Source organism: Artibeus jamaicensis, unplaced genomic scaffold, assembly GCF_021234435.1.
Source record: "Artibeus jamaicensis isolate MK-2021 breed Jamaican fruit bat unplaced genomic scaffold, CSHL_Jam_final contig_233, whole genome shotgun sequence".
In the NCBI taxonomy this organism is placed as follows: Eukaryota; Metazoa; Chordata; class Mammalia; order Chiroptera; family Phyllostomidae; genus Artibeus; species Artibeus jamaicensis.
In genome coordinates this window covers 66,771,827-66,793,036 of record NW_026521486.1, presented here as the reverse complement: position 1 = coordinate 66,793,036, position 21,210 = coordinate 66,771,827, and the positions used below count along the sequence as shown (strand labels likewise).

General features: G+C 40.3%; 1 protein-coding gene across 3 annotated transcripts in view; it reads right to left on the bottom strand.

Moving 5' to 3' along the window:
- The window catches only part of LGR5 (leucine rich repeat containing G protein-coupled receptor 5), a 153,435-nt gene that overhangs the window by 64,848 nt on the left and 67,377 nt on the right, over nt 1–21,210 (bottom strand). For all 3 annotated transcript variants that reach the window (XM_037132167.2, XM_037132168.2, XM_037132170.2), the window contains exons 3-4: nt 16,739–16,810; nt 3,075–3,146 (exon numbers count right to left, since the gene is read on the bottom strand). In XM_037132167.2, the coding sequence (XP_036988062.2) occupies nt 3,075–3,146; nt 16,739–16,810 (144 nt within the window). The remainder of the gene's footprint in view (nt 1–3,074; nt 3,147–16,738; nt 16,811–21,210) is intronic.

The window sequence follows — 21,210 nt, the reverse complement described above, 5'->3', positions numbered from 1 at the left end:
TCCCATAAGACTATCAGTTGATTTCTCAGAAAAAGCTTCTGGGAAGAGGAGGAGATGTCCCACCATGCTGTGTGTGGTGAGGGAGAGGCTCTGTCTCCTCCTCTGAGGACTTGGTCACGTGGCCTGAGAGGACACGAGGGTGCAGCCACGTGGTTTGAAAGGATGTGGAAGGTGCCCCCTGCCCCCCACAACCCATCATGAGGTCTGGTGTGCGAGGAGTTGCCACGTGGTTTTGGGTTAAGACCTGGGTAAGAAAGAGGAGACCTGCTGGGAAACCTGCCTGGAGAACACAGGCGGCATGGCTGACGGTGCTGGGAATTACGGGCACCTGCCCAACCAAACGTGGGTTCCTGGGGGATGCCCAGGATGCTCAGCTGCGACCGGAAATGCTGCCCCGTGGACTTCTGCTTTTCTGAAAGAGGTACCTTCGACTGGCATATTCTGAACCTGGCCTGGGTTGGCAAAGGGAGGCAGGATTGTGTGTTTTGGGGTGTTTTAAAGGAAAGTGGGACTTAATGGCAGAAATCTGCCCTTATTCTGAATCTGTATAACCTTTAAATAAACAGACCCTTTCCTTTGTCACCAAATTCTTGCATCAGGAGTCACACTTCTTGGCGGTGGGCAATCAGACCCCACAGCTGTTCCAGAACAGCATAGGTGGGGGTCTGTCACAAATTCACAACTATCAACAACTGAATCTAAAAAAAAAAAACCAAACTAAGGAAACAACCAGAACAGGAACACAATCATCAATATGGAGATCATTTGCAGGGTTATCAGCTGGGAAGGACAGCAGGAAGAATGGGGGGAAAGGTACGGAAATTAAGAATCATAATTGGTAGATACAAAATGGACAGGGGGATGTCAAGAATAATATGAAATGGAGAAGCCGAAGAACTTACATGCATGACCCACAGACATGAACTGAGGGTGGGGGGACTGCCGGAGGGAAGGGAAATACCAGGCAGAGGGAGAAAAAGGGGGAAAATGTGGGATAACTGTAATAGCATAATCAATAAAACATACTTTAAGACAGATAAGTGAGGAAAAGTGGTATATGGACGTACGCATGGCCAACATTCAGCACCTCACATGGGCCTGTTTGAGTGCTGGATGAAGGGAGCCCAGACAAACAAGACATAACCGGCTGATATGATCCGGCGTGCACTGGGGGCCAAGAGTCTCTGTAGATGCCTCAGTTTGGATGTGATAAGCATCATACTCGAAAATTAACCCTTGGCTTTTTTACAGGGAACACATACTTATAAAGTTTCAAAGGCAATTGTTTTTGTGAACCAGAAACCAAATGCAAGAGACACCTGGTGAATAGTAAATATCTAGACATTAAGAAATTAAATCTGAACACCTTTATCAGAGAGGCACCACCCAGTTCGGGTGAACAAAAGATTCATGGTTTTCTTTTTCTCAAAGAGTTCACTTCTGTGTGTGTTCTGGTTGTGCTCTTCTTTCAGCTGATAGTGGCTTTTGGTTACAAACTCTTATCCTTCTATCTTCTGCCTGCCTCACAGCTGTTTAAAGTTCCCATTGGCCACTGCTATTATCTCACTTTCAATTCAGCCATGAGACCCCGTGCCCTTACACAGACAACCCAACTGGAGAGCGCTTGCTTCTCTGACTGCTCCTTTCCTTCAGGAAAAGGCTCGTGCAACAAAGGAGGAGTGATACTGTTATGTCATTAAGGAGCTCCTGAAAATGCAACAGACCTGTCCCATGCCACAAAGGGGCCCTTGTGGGCTTGTTTATCTATAGGATGGTGAAAATCTAGGAAGTCACTTTGTTTGACTGGAGTGAAAAGCTTCAAAAGGTCTCAGGCACAGATTTGCTTTCAGTTGAAGAATTAAAAAAGATCAAAGGAAGAAAGTATCATCTCCAAATCTCACGTTCCTCCTTCTCTCCTGTCACCTCAACAAAAGGCATTAAGCAAACTCTGTGTAATTATTAACTGGTGGAATTTTTACAGTGATTTCCAACTAGAGTCTGCGATATTTATTGGCCTTTCCTATGCACTTGCCTCCCCCATCATTCTAGACCAGGAGTCAGTATTGCATTTGGCGGAGGAGGCCCTACCATATGGGTAAGAGGAGCGTGCATATTACACCTGTGTAGACCGGAAATCATGCAATATACTGTAAACAGTTACACGTGCTGATGAGACGAGGCTTTACCGACCAAACACTCATGCCACGGTCTTGCCAAATATTCACTGTAAACAGCTGCTTACAATCCAAGCCCCAGAACATCTGAGAACTAATTTTTATTTATTCAGAGGTTTTAAATCAGTGGAGGGTGGAAACTCGTGCTGGAAAAGTTGTGGATTCAGAGCAGGGCACACCAGCACCACTGCTGGGTGTGTCTGTGTGTGTGTGTCTCTGTGTGTGTGTCTCTGTGTGTGTGTCTGTGTGTGGTGTGTCCGCACATCTTTGTGTGATGTGTGAATCTGAGGGGTCTGTGTGTATCTCTGGGATAGTTTGTGTGTGGTGATGGGGAAGTGCTTGGATTGTAGACCTGCGCAGTAAGGCTTCAAGATGATAACACTTTTAGATCTTAGCTTATAGATTTGAGAACCCCTGATGTACATATGAAACTTAAAAAATGAAGCCTTTATTTGACCCAGCAAATTTCATTACAAGGCAGCTCAGATCACCTGAAAAACAGAATAAATTGAAGATGGAAAGATGTCTAGGTTGTGGCACCCCTTTTTCTAGAAAGAAAGAGAACATAATAATTCCCGATTTCAGTTCAGGAACTTCAAATTGCAGGGAAATGTAGGCCAAGGTGCCGGAGGTACACATTTTGCTCTGAGATACAGCATACGTAAGAGGCTTTTCACTAGAGGTGTTCGGATTAAGTCTCTGCCCTGGACCTCCAAACCCCAGCACTAGTCCCTCCCACACATACTGTTCAATGAGGATGTGAAGAACTGCTGCTCTAATGGAAACTCTTTCACAACTCAGGGCCCCCAGTCAAGGAATTTATTAACATGGTCACTTGGACATTTCAATGCTCCTTCCCAAACTGATACTGAGGACATTTTGCATTTCAACTATACTTACAGGGACTGAAGACTTCGCAAATTCTGTAGCGCTTCCGTGGGAACTTGCCTTAGGTGATTATTCTGCAGCATGCTGTGCATAAAACAAATAAAGAGAAATATTAAAGAAAGTTAACAATAATGAACAGTAACTGACCACAGCGGCCAGGTCCTGTTCTAGGTGTCAGGGAAACAGCAGAGAACAGACAAACCCTTGGCCCTTGTGGGCTTAAGTTTCTGTGGGGAGTAACAGACAATTCAAATGAATGAATCAGTATATAACATCAGACAAGTGAATAAAAAACAAAGCATGGATTCGGGATAGGTGGTAACAAAGAGAGAGAATTTTTTCCTAAAGGTGGTTATGGAAGGTCTCTCTTAGGAGCTGATGTTTGATTAGAGACCAGACTATCTGGGAGAGCTACTGAGGAAGTGGGAAGAGCAAGTGCAAAGGACCTGAGGTTGAAGCTTGCATTACTTGTTAATGTAGTAGGGGAGGAATGAGTGAGAGCAAGAGATTGGGAGAGAGAACCTGAGGCCATTGCACGGAGAGCTTGCAGGCCATGATGAACCTTTAAGTGTGTTGAGAAACTCTCGGTGAAGGGATTAAGTGGGAAATGATGTGATCTTGTTTACATTTTTAAAGGATCACTCTGGTGACTATATAGATTAGACAAAATGGAAATAAGAATAACAGTAGGAGGCGACTAAAGATCTTCTCTTTTCTTGTTTGTTCATGGTCATATTTTGATATTACACTCCTTTTGTGATGTATTTCCACCTTTGCTCACCTAGGTTCAACAGTTCTTTTCAGAACATGAGGACTACAGAATGGAGACACTTGGCAACAATGTAATAAAAATGTATGATTGCTAGTGGGGAAATAGCATGGAAAAAATTCCCATTAGATTCCTTATATTTTGCTACCTTATTCATGAAATAACACAATAATGTTGCAACTGATCCCATCCCCCTGAGTATTTCATGGCCCGAGTAAGCCGGAGGCAAAAGACTATTTTAGGAAAACAGATACTCTAAAGAAAATTTTCTGCCATATATAGGTCATAAACTTATATGTGGATTTCAGGAACAATTTGCCTAGTTCCCTCATCTGCTGAAGTTTCTTTTCAGTACAGGACTAGGATTCAGCTCCATGAATGTCTAACTCTTGAGGAATATCTGCTTACTGTAGAGTTCTCGGGCTGCATGGTATATCGTATGACTAGGGTATGGCATGGGTTCTTGAACCTGAATACCTCTTCCCTGTTACTGGCAGTGTGGCCTGAGGCAAATCACTGAATCTCTCCCAACCCAGTGACCGGTAATTACATCTACCTCCCACCAACCCGGGCTTATTGTGACCATCCAATGAGTTTAAGTAGAACAATACCTGCCGAATAGTAAGCAATCAATAAAGTTTGGCCCTTTGTGTGTGAATTGATGAACCCTTTCTCAAAACCAATAGTTGAATGAGATTGTACTGAATGTGACGTTTTAAGTGAGAAAAGAAAATCAGCAGCAACAACAACAAAACCCATGCCAGCAGTTCTCAAACTTTAGGGTACCTCAGAATCCAGCGAAAGGTTTAAGTCATGGTTTGCTGGGCCCTACCCCCACAGTTCACTGTTCAGTAGGTCTGGGTAGGGGCCAGAGATTTTGCATTTCCAACAAACTCCCAGGCTGATGTTGGTGCTGCTGGGCAAGGCAGCACACATTGAGACCCACCCTGTGCTATGCTAAGTGTTTCTGGTAGAATATTTTCACATGAGCTTGAGGCTGCACTGAGTTTGGAGATAAGCCTTACATTTTAAGTCTTGGGAAGCAAAGCATTTAAGCTCCCTGACTCTTGATCTTTTATCTATTTACTGGGAATAAAATAATATCTGATTAATAAGGTGTGTGGGAATTAAAATATAAAGGCTTTTATTATACTTTAATAAATACAAATATGAGCTCATATACAATAAGATATAAAAAATATTTGGAGGTCATAAAATGTATGTTTTTCTCACCACAGCTGTGATTCTGTTTTCTAAGGAATGTAATTGTGTCACTTGTATTCCAATAGTTTTACTCAAATAATTTCATTATGTTAAACTTGAATTCACTGACATTTCATAAATTAATGGTCTAAAAATATATTAATTCTTTACAAAGTCAAGTTTGAGGGAGATCTCACATTTCAATGGCTAATTAGAAATTTGGAAAAACTGTAGCTTGAATGCTGTATGTTGCATAATTTACCTGAACATCAAAAATTTACATTTCTGTTATTTTACATTTTTCTGAGCCATTTTGATATATGACTTTAACTTCATAGAAATGTTTTCTACATCATTCATGATTGAATGATGAATTTAGTGATGATAAGATACAAATATGAACTTAATCAATATTTAAACTTTATAGACAGTATATTGCTGGTACAAAGTGTACATTGCATTGTTCTTCTATACTTTGCTAACCAGTGAAAGTATTAATTTGTGGTCTTTCTAAAATATTATAAAACTGGGGTAGAAGATAGTAGATATTTAGATTGTTTTCCTTCATTAAATAGTTTCAAAATTTTTCAGCAACTTTATACATATGGCCTCAGAAAATGGAACTTAAACTTTACTAGTAAGTTTTAAAGCTACTTTTGACTTACTTTCCAAAAATTTAATTTTTTAACTAATGCTATCAGTAAAACACCAGAAATGTAATTTAAAAAAACAATTGAAGTCCTGATTTTTCTCTAAATAAAGAACTTTTGTTTAATGATGTTCAAATGACAAAACAAGAGCAAGATCTCTATCTCCATTGCATCCTTAAAAGTCTCCAGTGAGTTAATTAGAAAATTGTATTTTTGTTCAAGATATTCCAGTGGGAGACAAAACAATTAAAGCGTTTACAGCACCATGGAGTGCAATTAAAATGGAAAACATTTCCAACATGTCTGCTGATTTCTTTTGCAAATACTCTTTTATTAGTACATTGGATATAAGTAAAATGTACATGAGCTGAATATGGGTCTAGCCACTTACAGCCTCATTTTTTTTCATTCACATATGGGAAGGAAAACAAAATGAAACACTTTCTCTAGAGACAAAGGATGACTTCATAGCTTCTTAATTTCTTTCCCTGAAGAGCTTTAAAATATTCACTATTCCATACAACATCCCCGTGTGACTCCAACTGTACAATTTTTTGGTTTCCTTTTCTGCTAACAGGACTAAGTAAGAATATGGGCAGTGAGTGAAGCAGAGGGAGATGAGATAGTATATTGAATGAGGACTTTGTAACAACCTATGGCTTGATCCTTAGGCATTTCTTCTGCCTAATTATCCTGTGTGTAGGCATCAAGAAACGATCAAGGCTCTATTCTGGACCTGTGTGGGAATGAGGAAACTTTGGCTAATTGTGACCTTTCTACTGGTTGCTTTTACCCATTGCCTCTGCAAGGTTTGGTTCTGGTAGAGGGTGGTAGGAAAGGAGCCATTCCTTGACCAAATGACCACAGAACATGAACCTTTGTTGAAGACAGCATGGTTCAGAATCCCACTGGACTGGGTACTTTGGAATACAGAACCAATAACTTATTTTTTGTGAAGGTCAGTATTTATAGGGATAATAATCTTAAACATCAGCGACCTTCTAGAGTCACAGTAACAATTTGTTTATTAGATAGTCTGAGCCAAGGCAGCCGCTTCCCTCTGCATTGCCCATCTCAGTGGATTGTATCACTATCACCTTCCTCTTTTTTTAACATATGAGCTCCTTGCCCTCCTTATATTGGTCAGGGCCCCAGACAAATATTAATTTTATATTGTTTTTCTTGTCATGAGACAATATAATCAGTTATTTCCTCTTCCCATGACTTTCAGGCTTTATAAAACATTTGAGAGTTTCCATGAGGGTAAGAGCAGGTCTGTCTTGTTCAGCATTTTACTTCCAGCACTGTGGTTCTCAATGCTTTTAGACTCAATAATACTTCATCTATTATACTAGATAAAATTCATAAAAATATAACCTATCTACATATATCATTGAAAAGAAAAAAGTCAACATAGTGTACTGTTCTAACTGTATTATAAAGAAGAAATAAGAGTAATTTATAATTAAGTGATATATGTATCACTTTATACATGATGCTTAGATGTGACTATCCTAGGAGCATTTATCTGAATGAGTCAGATGACTGTCTGTACTTTTAATAAATAAGGTTGGGTGTGAGAAAAATAACATGATCAGAAGCTTTTCTGTACGAGAACAGGACAATGAGAACAGAGGTCTAGACAGATACTAGGGTAAGAAGTAGAGTTGAGATGTATCAGACTTCTGGCCAAGATGGAGGCGTAGGTAGACACACTATGTCTCCTCACACGACCAAAATTAAGGACAACAAAAATTTAGAAACAAAAAAAAAAATCAGAACTGACAGAAAATTGAACTGTATAGAAGTCCACAACTATTCATCCAGACTGGTAAGAGAGGTGGAGTCGGTGGCTGAGGGGAGAGGAGTCTCAGAAGGAACAGGTGGTGGCTGGTGGACCTGGGTGCAGGAAGGCAATGAGCAGACCCACTGAGGTGCACAAGGAAGCTGGCTGAATGCGGTCACACATTCGCGTGCTGATAAACCAGGCAAAACACAGGCAGCGAGACAGACCACACAACTCAGGGCCCTAGCACAAGGAAATAAAGCCTAAAAGCACTGATTGAAAACACTAGTGGGGGTTGAGGTGCTGGGAGAGATTCCCAGCCTCACAGGAGAGTTCATTGGAGAGACCCACAGAGTCCTAGAATGTACACAAGCCCACACACCCAGGAACCAGCACCAGAAGGGCCCAATTTGCTTGTAGGAAGTGGGAGAAGGAACCAAAATCCGAGAGAGAGCAGAACAAATGCTATTACCCCCCTCTGACCCCACCCCCACATATAGCATCACAACCTAGTCACTGGGTTTCCCTGCCCTGGTGAACACCTAAGGCCCTGTTGCTCATACCTAGCAAGGGTGACCAGACCAAAAAATTATGGCTCAAACAGAAGAACGAATTAAAGCCCCAGAGCCAATACTTTTAAGCAACCAAGAGATAGCCAACCTATCAGATGCACAGTTCAAAACACTGGTGATCAGGATGCTCACAGAACTGGTTGATTTTGGTCACAAATTAGATGAATAAATGAAGGCTACACTAAGTGAAACGAAGGAAAATGCACAGGGATCCAATAATGATGGGAGGAAAATTGGGACTCAAATCAATGGAGTGGACCAGAAGGAAGAAAGAAAGAAAAACAAACAGAAAAGAAGGGAGAAACAAGAATTCACAAAAATGAGGAGAGGCTTAGGAAACTCCAGGACATCTTTAAATGTCCCAACATCCGAAATATAGGGATACCAGAAGGGAAAGAGGAAGAGCAACCAGTGGAAAACTTATTTGAACAAATAATAAAGGAGAACTTCCCCAATCTGGCAAAGAAAATAGACTTCCAGGAAGTCCAGGAAGCTCAGAGAGTCCCAAAGAAGTTGGACCCAAGGAGGCACACACCAAGGCACATCATCATTACATTACCCAAGATTAAGGAGAAAGAGAGAATCTTAGAAGCAGCAAGAGAAAAGAAGACAGTAACCTACAGAGGAGTTCCCATCAGACTGTCAGCTGATTTCTCAAAAGAGACCTTACAGGCAAGAAGGGGCTGGAAAGAAGTATTCCAAGTCATGAAATCCAAAGACCTACATCCAAGATTGCTCTATCCAGCAAAGCTTTCATTTAGAATGGAAGGGCAGATAAAGGGCTTCCCAGATAAGGTCAAGTTCAAGGAGTTCATCATCACCAAGCCCTTATTATATGAAATGTTAAAGGGACTTATCTAAGAAAAGGAAGATAAAAAATATGAACAGTGAAAGGACAGCAAACTCACAGTTATTAAGAACCACACCTAAAACAAAAGAAAACTAAGAGGACAACTAGATTAGGAGGGGAACCATAGAAATGAAGATCACATGGAGGGTTAGCAATAGGGGAGTGGGAGGAGCAGAGAGGGGGAAAGGTACAGAGAATAAGTAGCATGGAAGGTAGGTAGAAAATAGACAGGGGAGGACAAGAGTAGTGTGGGAAATGTAGAAGCCAAAGAACTTATGACCCATGGACATGAACTAAAGGAGGGAAATGTGGGTGGAAGGAGATGTGCAGGGTGGACGGGAATGAAGGGGGGAAATGGGATAACTGTAATAACATAATCAATAAAATATATTAAAAAATTTAAAAATAATGACTTAAAAAAGATGTATCATATACAACACATATATTATAAGAAAAAGGAGGAAATAGCCCTTATTAAAATAAATACAGCATGCCAAGACAAATTACAGATGTCATAGTGGAGAAATGAGGAAGTGTGACATTCTTACAAATGAACATGGATATTATCACAAATAAGTGTTTCTTATCAATGATTAGTGTCAAAATAATTCTCTTTCAGGACAAGACAGGGTTGAAGCATCACAAAAAAAACATCTATCCTATCTAAAAACTCCATCATACACTGAAGCAAACATGGGTCTCCAGCCCTTCAAGAGACCCTGGAGAATATAGTTCACAGAGGCAATGGGAAATTGAGGCTGAGATAGGAAAAGAAGTAGGCATGAAGCTGCCCTCACAGAAGCTGGATACTGGAAGAGTTAGATTTTTAAAAAAAGCAACAGGCCACCCCCAAATAAGTAAATGATTATATAATTGTCACAATATAGATTTTGCTCCAAAAATTTTAAAAGGCCATAATACAAAACATTTATAAAGCAACCTCTGTTAATAATATTCAATGAGAGCCCTATGATTCATGTTTCCCTACCAATTTAATGATAATCATTTTTAGGAAGAAGTTTAACATCTCCATGGTTATATATTTTTAATTGTTTTTTGGTGTTTGGGGTATTTGTTCTACTGCACTAACAGCATTGTCAACTAAATATGTGGTTAGAAATAATGTAATATGGAGAGTAGACATGATGCAAAAGTTGAAATTAATTATTCATTTTGAGAGATCGTGTTTATTCCATTAATTTTTTTCCATACAAATTATTAGTCTTATGCAGAACTTCTTGGAAAAACCTTTAGTATTATTAGGTATGAAAGTATTATGGATTTACATTTGGTGTGGAGGGGCAGGCCAAAGTCAAGTGTAATGTGGCAGGTGGAACTCTATGCTGGGCTGGGCTGCACAGCACACGACAGTTTACTCCTAGGTATCAAATGGGAAACCAAAGATACACTCACACTTTTCTAAAACCACCACCATGGTTGAGAACCATTGCTCTAACACTGAAATACTTTCAAAATATTTGGCAGTTGAATTTGCTCCTAGGATATTCATCTTTAAGTCAGCAAAGTAAAGGGAAGAGTGTACACAATTCCTGGCAGGGGTTTTACCCCTCTGGAATCTCCTCACCGTGACAGTGATCTAGCTACACTGAGAAGTCCAAACATGCCACTCCATTGCTTGCAACTCCTTCTTCACTTCTCATTGTGCCTAGAATGTAATAATGTCCATGCGTTTTTGAACAGGACATATGGAATTCTTGTGACCAGGACTCTTTCTACTTCTCTGGGCTCTTCTCTAGATACTCTCCACCTTCTCCTAAATGCTCAAGTGGCTTGTTCATCCCAGGTATTTCTTTTGTTGTTGTTGTTGCTTTTTTTAATTTAATTTAATTTAATTTTATTTATTTATTTTTTTAATTTAAATTAATTTATTTTTTTAAATTGATTATGCTGTTACAGTTGTTCTATTCCCCCCTTCATTCCCCTCCACCCTGCCCCCCAACCCCACCATTACCCCCCTTTAGTTTATGTCCATGTGTCTCAAGTCCTTTAGGTTCTATATTTCCCATGCTATTCTTGCCCCCCCCATCTATTTTCTATCTACTATCTATGCTACTTATTTTCTGTACCTTCTCCCCCCATCTCCTCCTCCCACTCCCCTGTTGCTAACCCTCCTTGAGATCTTCATTTCTATATTTCCACTCCTGATCTAGCTGTTCTTTTAGTTTGCTTTTGTTTTAGGTGTGGTTGTTAATAACTGTGAGCTTGTTGTTCTTTCACTGTTCATGTTTCTTTAACTTCTTTTTCTTAGATAAGTCCCTTTAACATTTCATATAATAAGAGCTTGGTGAGGATGAACTCCTTGAATTTGGTCTTATCTGAGAAGCACCTTATCTGTCCTTCCATTCTAAATGAAAGTTTTGCTGGATAGAGCAATCTTGGTTGTAGGTCTTTAGATTTCATGATTTGGAATATTTCTTTCCAGCCCCTTCTTGCCTGTAAGGTCTCTTTTGAGAAATCTGCTGACAGTCTGATGGGGACTCCTTTGTAGGTGATTGTCCCCTTAGCTCTTGCTGCTTCTAGGATTCTCTCCTTCATTTGAATTTTGGCTAATGTAATTATGATATGCCTTGGTGTGTTTCTTCTTGAGTCCAACTTTTTTGGTACTCTCTGGGCTTCTTGGATTTCTTGGAAGTCTATTTCCTTTGCCAGATTGGGGAAATTTTCTTTTATTATTTGTTCAAATAGTTTTTCCACTGGTGGTTGTGTCTTTCCCCCTTCTGGTACCCCTATAATTCGGATATTGGAGCGTTTAAAGATGTCCTGGAGGTTCCTAAGACTCTCCTCATTTCTTTGAATTCTTGCTCCTTGACTCTTTTCTGTTTGGCCATTATTTGGTTTCTTCTGGTCCACTCCATTGATTTGAGTTCCAGTTTCCTTTTCATCTCTATGGGTTTCCTGTGGAATTCCATTCATTTCCCTTAATTTAGCCTTCATATGTTTCTCTAATTTGTGGCTATAATCAACCAGATTTGTGAGGAAGCTGATGACCAGTGTTTTAAACTGTGCGTCTGAGAGTTTTGCTATTTCTTCGTCGCTTAGATTTATCTCTGGGGCTTTGAGGTCTCCCTGCGACATTTTTGGTCTGTCCTGGCCCTTTAAATGTGAGAAACTGCGCCTTGGACTCCCAGGTCGCTGGGTTGTGACGCTGTATGTGGGGGCGTGGTCAGAGCGGGGAAATGGCGGCGCCCTCTATCGCCACTGCGGCCGGTCCAACCGCCCACTCCCTCGCTCGCGTGCAATTAGGCAACCGCAGTCAACTCGCTGCACCGCCTCCCCACTGTCTCCTCTGCAGTCGCTCACCCGGTGGGTTGCTCGGTCGCTCACTAGGTCCAATCCTGGGTTTGGAACCCGTGCGTCTGGATTCGCGCGTCTGGATTCCACGCCCGGGTCCGACCAAGCCCTCCCTTGCAGCTCCTCACCAGACGCCGGTTTCGCCCCGGTTTCGCCCCTTACCGGTCGGGCTGAAGAATTTGTTGTTAGCGGACTTCCGAAAAGTTCAGTTTTCCGTGTTCTGGTTGTGTTTTCTGATGCTAATATTTAGTTGTCCCTAAACTTGGTTGTATGAGGAGGCACGGCACATCCACCTAAACCTCCATCTTGGCGGAAGTCCGCTTTTTGTTTTTTTAAAGATATTTTATTGATTATGCCATTACACTTGTTCTATTTCCCCCCTTCATTCCCCTCCACCCTGAACACCCTTCCCCCACCATTCCCTCCCTTTAGTTTATGACCATGTGTCTCAAGTTCTTTAGATTCTATATTTCCCCTACTATTTTTGCTCTCCCCCCTATTTTCTACCTACCGTCTATGCTACTTATTTTCTGTACCTTCTCCCCCCTTCTCCTACTCCCACTCCCCTGCTGCTAACCCTTCATGTGATCTCCATTTCATGGTTCTGCTCCTGATGTAGCTGTCCTCTTAGTTTGCTTTTGTTTTAGGCGTGGTTCTTAATAACTGTGAGTTTGCTGTCCTTTCACTGTTCATATTTTTTATCTTCCTTTTCTTAGATAAGTCCCTTTAACATTTCATATAATAAGAGCTTGGTGATGATGAACTCCTTTAACTTGACCATATCTGGGAAGCCCTTTATTTGCCCTTCCATTCTCAATGAAAGCTTTGCTGGATAGAGCAATCTTGGATGTAGGTCCTTGCATTTCATGACTTGGAATACTTCTTTTCAGCCCCTTCTTGCCTGTAAGGTCTCTTTTGAGAAATCAGCTGACAGTCTGATGGGAAGTTCTTTGTAGGTGACTGTCCCCTTATCTCTTGCTGCTTCTAGGATTCTCTCCTTCATCTTTAATTTTGGGTAATGTAATGATGATGTGCCTTTGTGTGTTCCTTCTTGGGTCCACCTTCTTTGGGACTCTCTGAGCTTCCTGGACTTCCTGGAAGTCTATTTCCTTTGCCAGATTGGGGAAATTCTCCTTTATTATTTGTTCAAATAAGTTTTCCACTCATGGCTATTCCTCTTCCCCTTCTGGTACCCCTATAATTCGGATGTTGGAGCATTTAAAGATGTCTTGGAGGTTCCTAAGCCTCTCCTCATTTTGTTGAATTCCTGTTTCTTCATCCTTTTCTGTTTGGTAATTTTTTTCTTCCTTCTGGTCCACTCCCTTGATTTGAGTCCCAGTTTCCTTTCCATCACTATTGGTTTCCTGTGCATTTCCCTTCATTTCAATTAGTTTAGCCTTCATATGTTCCTCTAATTTGTGGCTAAAATCAACCAGTTCTGTGAGTATCCTGATCACCAGTGTTTTGAACTGTGCATCTGAAAGTTTGGCTATTTCTTGGCCGCTTAGAGTTATAGGCTCTGGGGCTTTGAGTTCTTCTTGAGCCATGTTTTGGTCTGTTCATGCCCCTTACATATTAGAAGCGGAGCCTTAGGTGTTCAAGGGGTGGGGCACCCAGGTCGATGGGTTGTGATGCTGTATGTGGGGGCGGGGTTAAAGGGGGGCAATAGCTGTTCTGTCTGCTGCTTCCTGCTGCTGGGGCCTGAGAGGTCTGTCTGACTGCTTGCTCCTTCGCCAGTTTATCTGCATGCAAATGTGTGACCGCGGTCAGCCTGCTGCCTTGTGCCTTCATTGGGTCCGCTCGCTGCTACTCCACACCTGGGATCCGCCCACGGCTGCCTGTGCACCTGGGTTGTGCGCTTGGGTAGGTCTGGTGGATCTTTCCTGCCCGACCCTGCTCTGCTGCTGGCTCTGCCCCTCTTACCAGTCTGGCTGAAAGGTTCGTTGTTGTCAGACTTCCGTACAGTTCAATTTTCTGTGGTTTGGCTGTGTTTTTGTTGCTAAAACTTTGTTGTTTTTAAACTTGGTTGTGCGAGAAGGTACAGTGTTTCCACCTATGCCTCCATCTTGGCGGAAGTCCTTCCCAGGTATTTCTTGCCATTGTGTCTCTGTGCATATAGTCTCCTTAGTCAGCCACCTTATTTGTTTGGCTAATTCCTAGTCGTGCTTGAACATTCAACTCCTAGGTCATCTCTTTGTAAAAACATCTCTCCCAGGAAGCTGAATGTTAATTATCAGATTGAACTAAATTCTTCCCAACCTCTGTAGTTCCATAGTGCTCTACACACAATTCGAGACACACTTTCTAGAAGAATCAAGGGTGATCTATTTGTCTGCCTTGGTTCCACTATCTTGACCCCATGATCTACCACTAGATTATAAGCTCTTTTGGATGTGGCCCGCACTTATTGATCATTGTATTTCCAGCAGTAATTTGTTTAATGACACTTGGAGAGTCACAGTCACTAGCATTTGCTGAACCCCTGACTCTATAGGAGACAGGAGACATTGGTTAGTTAGGTGAGGATTAATGAGAGTGTCTAAGTAAATACCACATTTCTTTTTTTTTTTTCTGGCAGAAAAGGTACATATAAAAATGACAAGCTGGAGATCTAACCTATGATTTTCACTGTTAATTCAGATTAATCCAAAGCTCTCTGAAGTGTTCAGGCAAAATGCACCACAGGAAGCAGCAAGGTGTGAGCAGAAGTATTCAGGGTACATAAAACCCGCTGACAGGTAGAAGACCATATTTTTTGCTTAGAACACAACAGATAACATATTAATAGACATATAGCACTAGTTCTAAATACAAAATGAAGAAAAGTTGACAAGTCTAGAAACTTTTTGTTCTCTCTGTATCATCAATCTGAATCATTTTTTCAACAAATATTTCTTGAGTGTCTACTGTGATTCAGGCACTGTTCTGGGAGCTGGGGAGAGACACGTGGTCAAGACACACAATGTCTCCCATTTTATGCATGTTTAGGGTAGTATGATAAAATTAGAAATATATTATTAGAAAATTAAGAATGCCAAAAGATTCATTCTAAACTAAGCAATTTAAACATGAGAATTCAAAATTGTAAAATAATTCTACATAATTATCATACCTAGTGTATATCTAATTCATGGCTATTCATATTATATAATTTGTATGTTTTCACATTATGTATTCACAATTCACATCTAACCATGATGGCTGGAGATACACTTTACATGCAGACACCACAGACACACATACACACATACACTCTGGCTCTGTACATGTGATTTACATTTTGTTTAGTGAGTTGAAATAATCAGTTCCAGTGTACCTAATTTAACAATGTCGAAATTCTTAGAGGTGCATAGGTTGACACAGGAAACACATCACCTTATTTGTCTTATCCAAACTTGATTTACGTGATACATTTTGAAGGGTTCCAAATATTTTGCTGTGTTCATGGAGACATATGTGTCCTGAAGTTGGTGCTGTAATTCGGAATTCTACCACATAATGAATTATCATTAGGCTTTGGCAATATGACAATTTAAAAATATTTCTGCCTAATAGCAAAAATAATTCAAGGCTTGAGGGGGCCAGATCCAATCACTTAAGCAGACCAAAAATGGTTCTGCTGTTGAATTTGACCTTTAACAAATTTAATACTTAACAAATATTAAACTTAAATCATCTATGTATCCCTGCAGTGAATAAAATGTAATTTCCACTCTGCAAAATATATCAATGCCTTTTTAGAGTTCATTAAATTTTATCTCAAAGAAAGGAAATAAAGTTAGGATATTTTCTCTGAGAAAAATTTTCTGTTCTGACTTCCAACTTGTGTTACTTATTTTCTCTACCTAGGTGCCTCCTTTTTTCCTACACAGAATAAACTGAAAGAAAATTAAACAACCGGGTACTCAGTGAAGGAGGTAGTCAATAATAATGAGGTTTTTGATAAACAGATGGGGAAGTTGGACACTAAATAATAAGAAAACCCACTTTTACATGCCTCAGTGAATTAACGTTTCTCAATTACTCAATGTACAATCACTAGGCTTTTCCACATCTACTTACAATGGCAACATAAACTTGGTATGTTATTTTAGCTAATCCTTATTCATAAGGAAACAAACTTTGCAAGTGGCTTGAAGATGTGATTTCATTATATTAGCATGGTGACTTCTTCACTCGGTGATCAAATAATTCAAGAAACCCTCCCCAACTTCATAACACACACACACACACACACACACACACAGACACACAAATTGGAAACATTCTTTTAAAAGTGTGAGTTGAAAATAAATTGGTTATTTACAGGCAAACAATTTTAGATATTAAAGTTAAAGAAGGAGAGTTTTTTTTTCCATACAAATCCAGTCAGGTATAATATCGGTCTGTGGCACCAATGAAGGTAGACTTGAATTCAGATGAATTATTGCACGGCTCCAAATGGCTCATTAGCGGAACTCAGTCTTTACAAGTTAATTAGCACCCACTCACCACAACAGTCAGATATACAGCAAATAACGTCCAGTTTACTTACAGAACTTTCAGGCTGTAAAGACCAGCAAAGGCTCCCTTGGGAATGTATGTCAAAGCATTTCCAGCAAGACGTCTGTGGGTTTAAGGGAGAGGAGAGAGAGTGAGCGTGACTGTCTTCATGTGGAATTCATTTAGTCGTTAAAAAATTACGGTGCCATTATGTTCAAGCCGCAAATGCCAAAAAGAACTGTAAAAGACCTTGTTTTGTTATAGTTTGTGAAAAATTTCTGTAAATTTCTAATCAATAAGCTGACAAAAAAAGTGCCTAAGAAGATACAGAATAAATCACTTACTTTACAGAAACCATGTAATAGCTTACGCACTATATATCTGTACCTATATCTTTTTCTTTCTTTCTTTCTTTCTTTCTTTCTTTCTTTCTTTCTTTCTTTCTTTCTTTCTTTCTTTCTTTCTTTCTTTCTTTCTTTCTTTCTTTCTTTTCTTTCTCTTTCTTCTTTCTTTCTTTTTCTTCTTTTTTATCTATCTATCTATCTATCTATCTATCTATCTATCTATCTATCTATCTATCTATCTATCATCTATCTATACTCTAACAATTTTCTATTCAAAAGCTAGGCGAGGGGATAGGGAGCAGTGGGAGGTGGTAGCAAGGGCGAACGAAAGTCTATCACTACAGATAGGACGGTGGGAGAAACGAGTGCTGAGAGGTCGCTTCAGCAGAGGTTTGAGCCAAGCGGGCGTCTGTGTGAGGACAGCACCACAAAAGCCCTGAGCGGGGAGTGGGCCTGGTGGGGTCCCAAAACCACGAGGAGGCCAGCATGGCTGGAGTGGCGTGACCAGGGGGCAACGCCAGGAGGGGAAGCTGGGGGGCGGGGTGTCCAGGGCCACTCTGCGCAGCGCTTTGGAGGCCGGAATAAGGACGTGGAGAAGGGGAGTGAGGTGCTCAGATCTGAATTTTAAAGGGGTCCTCCAGGTGGGCCCTCTTTTCTTGTTTATTTTACAATTAAAAAATTCAATTACAGTTTATGTTCAATATTATTCTGTATTAATTTCAGGTGCTCAGCATCGGGGTTAGACAATCCCATACTTTTCTAAGATGGGAGCGTTTTTAGGGGGGAGAAGAGGGGCCAGAGTGGAAGCACAGACACAACTAGAGTTAAGACGCTAGGCGCGGGGGCAGCGCAGCAGGCGGAGGTGACCAGAGGTGTGGGCTTTGATATGAAGAAAGAAAAATCCAACCCGACAAACCACTAGGGTCAAGGGGAAATGTGAGCTGCCAAAAAAAGAGTAACACTTTATATTTATGGTTACATTACAGATAACCTGCACGCGTTTGATTAGTTTTCCCAAGTTCTACATATACTACTGAAGTAATGAATTGTGTATGACCGTGACATTAAAGAGTTGCTTGTTGAACTAAGGAAGGCTCGGGCTAGTTTGATGATCCAGCTGGTTTAACTGATCAGACTAAGCTGACAAGCAGCTGTTTACGGACGACCAAAAAGTCCCCGTTCACAGCCATGACTTCGACAGCACGTTTTCGAATCCCAGAGTGTTGCCTTGCAATGGGGCCTTCACGCCCAGGGCTGCTGTGACATTGAGCAGCATGAGGGTGTCCGAGACACTGACTTGGGAATGAAAAGGAGAGAGTGACGTTTATTTATTTTTTACTTTATTAGTTTATTTTTTCATTTCTATTTTTTTCAGCCAAAGTTGTCTTTTTTTACTTTACTAGTTTCAATTACCATTAGGGCAACTACCTTTCTGTTACATTTCCTGAAACATAACTTACTTCACATGAATCGTTTTTCTTTGTGGGCAAGGACATTGAGAGACCCTGCGTCTGTGCTCAGAACTAAGCTGGGGGACCACCAACCTGTACTATCAGGGGAGTGTGTCTTAGAGCAAAAGAATTTATGATGTGCTGTTGGCTATTTGCTAGGCTGTGGAGGGAAGACTATCTCACTGACAAAAACAACAATTTAAGGAAATTATCGCCTTCTTCCTCTCTTATTTCTTTGCCGTGTTGGATGGTTTTAGTAATTTTAAACAACAGAAAAAAGACTTTCAAATGAGCATACACATGGTGAGAACTGCACACAAATCTTTCCTGGGACACTTTGAACCAACAAGTCCCTGGGCAAATGTGTTCTGACCCTGGAGACTGACACACCGATTGGCTGAAAGGTGTTTTTTTTTCTCTCTGTTTCTAAAATGACTCCATGGGGATCTCTCTTTCATCATTTTCATTTCTACAAGAAGATACAACTTCATAAGAAAAACTTTTTATATCATGTGGAAAAGGCCCTGCTCCCATACTGTGCCACCGTTACTAGTTTTACTGACTTAACTGCCACTAAAAAGAAATCATTAGACACATTCCTCTTTAAATGAATCAAATAATTAGGTGTTTTTGTGCTATACCAACTAACTACAATATTTTTGAGAATGTATGTTTTTTTTTATCTCTATAGTAATTTGGGTCTCTAAAGTAATCTAAATGGTTTTTTTTTCCTTCATTTTGTAAAATGGAGGGACCAGAGCAAAGGAATCATGTGGGCCCATATCCCTCCTCTCTGGATATCAGCCCAGGGAGAGAAAGGTGTGTGTAGATAAAATGCGGTGAGCACTGAGAGCAGAAGGGGTGCTGGACCCTGCTTTCTGATGGGCACCCTTGGGAAAACTACTGTGCGAGGAACGATGGTCCAACACGGCCGCCTCGGCCAAGGTCCAGAGGCAGACTGGCATTTTCAGAGCTAAGCGAGAGGGATAGGTCAATGCTACCAGCCCACTTAGATCAGTTCTTAAAAGAACACTTTTGACTTCTCTTAGTTGTTTTGTGGGGTTTTTTCTTTCCGTTTTTGGTTTTCTTTCTTCTCACCATGGATTTACTATGAGACTTAAAGGAAGTCATTTTACCTTCCTGAATCTCACTTCACTTATTAAAAAAAATTAGAAAAAAATAGAGTTCTTCCACTAAGGTCTTTTTTTCTGCCCTAAAACTGTTTTTACCTTACATGTATATTTCCTGCTTACCGTTATTCTTTTCTCTCATCTACCTGCTTTTCCTTTTTGTTTTTATTGTAAGATTTCTTTATTGCATATTGCTTACATTTTAAAAGCACTTTGCCATACTTGGTATCAGGAGGTTGATCAGAGATTATTATTATCCACTCTTTGCAGATAAAGATACCAAAGCTCAGACAGGTTTTATGTAAAACAAAAAACATTGTTGCTTTCCAGTTGCATCTAAGTAATCTAGTCTTTTCTTATAGAGCATGGAAACTATGTAATGACAGTGCTACTTAAATAATCAGCAGAACTAACTTGAATATGATATCCTTATGATTTAAAAGAAGACCTTTCAGATTACTTGGCAAATTCATGCTGGCTCCTAGAAATTACTGCTTTACTTTCTAACTTTTACAAGTACATGAGATCTAGAGGGTGCATATTCTAGACATGCTAAATTAACTTGTTCTAGAAATTAGGTGAGGGCTAACAGCAGGATGACCCTTGTCTATTTCCAGCTTTCTGGTACTATTTTCCTTCTCTGTGATTTTTCCAATGTTAATTTCAGTGATTCCATTGTTATTTCTGAATTTCCCTTCACTCTTCTGTGTTATAATTCACCCAATAACTGTAAACTACCACTTAAATGTAAAATCTCTAAAGTTTTTCTCTTCTGATTTCAAAATATTCCCATTTGAAAAAAAACCTCCTAAAGTTAACCAAAACCATAAAAAATACACCACAATAATATTGTTATTAGAGACTTTCGAAAGACAATAAAATAAAAAACAAACAAACATAATAGTCAATTAACATAAACTGTCCATGATTCTATTTCATTGATTAAGTGCTCTCCTTTTTTTGGGGGGGGGGCGGCCACCACTTTCACAGGTTTGGCTTTGGGTTCATCCACACAGAAGCCAGGGTCTGGGTCATCAAAGAGTGAGGCACAGGTAGGGTGAAACAGGAAGTCAGCTGTGTTCTGCTGTCTTGCTTCTGCTGGCAGTAATGCATCATTGTGCCTGACCAAGCCCATCTGTGGTAGGTTACAAGGGTGTCCAACCTTTTGGCATCTGTGGGCTACACATTAAATACATTGTGACATGTAATTACACAAAAAATCTCATAATGTTTTAAGTAAATTTACAATTTTGTGTTGGGCCTCATTCATAGTCTTCCTAGGTTATATGTGGCCCGCGGGCCTCAGGCTGGACACCCATTCCCATGCTAGTCAGCAGGGCCCAGATACTTACAGTTTAACCCTCCGCAGTTCGTTTTTTGTTACGATTTGTTGAAGCCTACTCAGCAGCCTTGGATACAAAGATTATGACATTCTATCAACTGTTTTTCTTCCCTTGAAGAAAAAGTGTCTTTCCTAATATGCCTTAAAAAATTGCAATTTTTAAAAACTGTGGTATCTCCCTGCTGCCCACCACAAACTAAGCATATTTAACTGGTGAAATCCAGCCAAAAACCTTGTTCTTTTTGGATACCATTAGT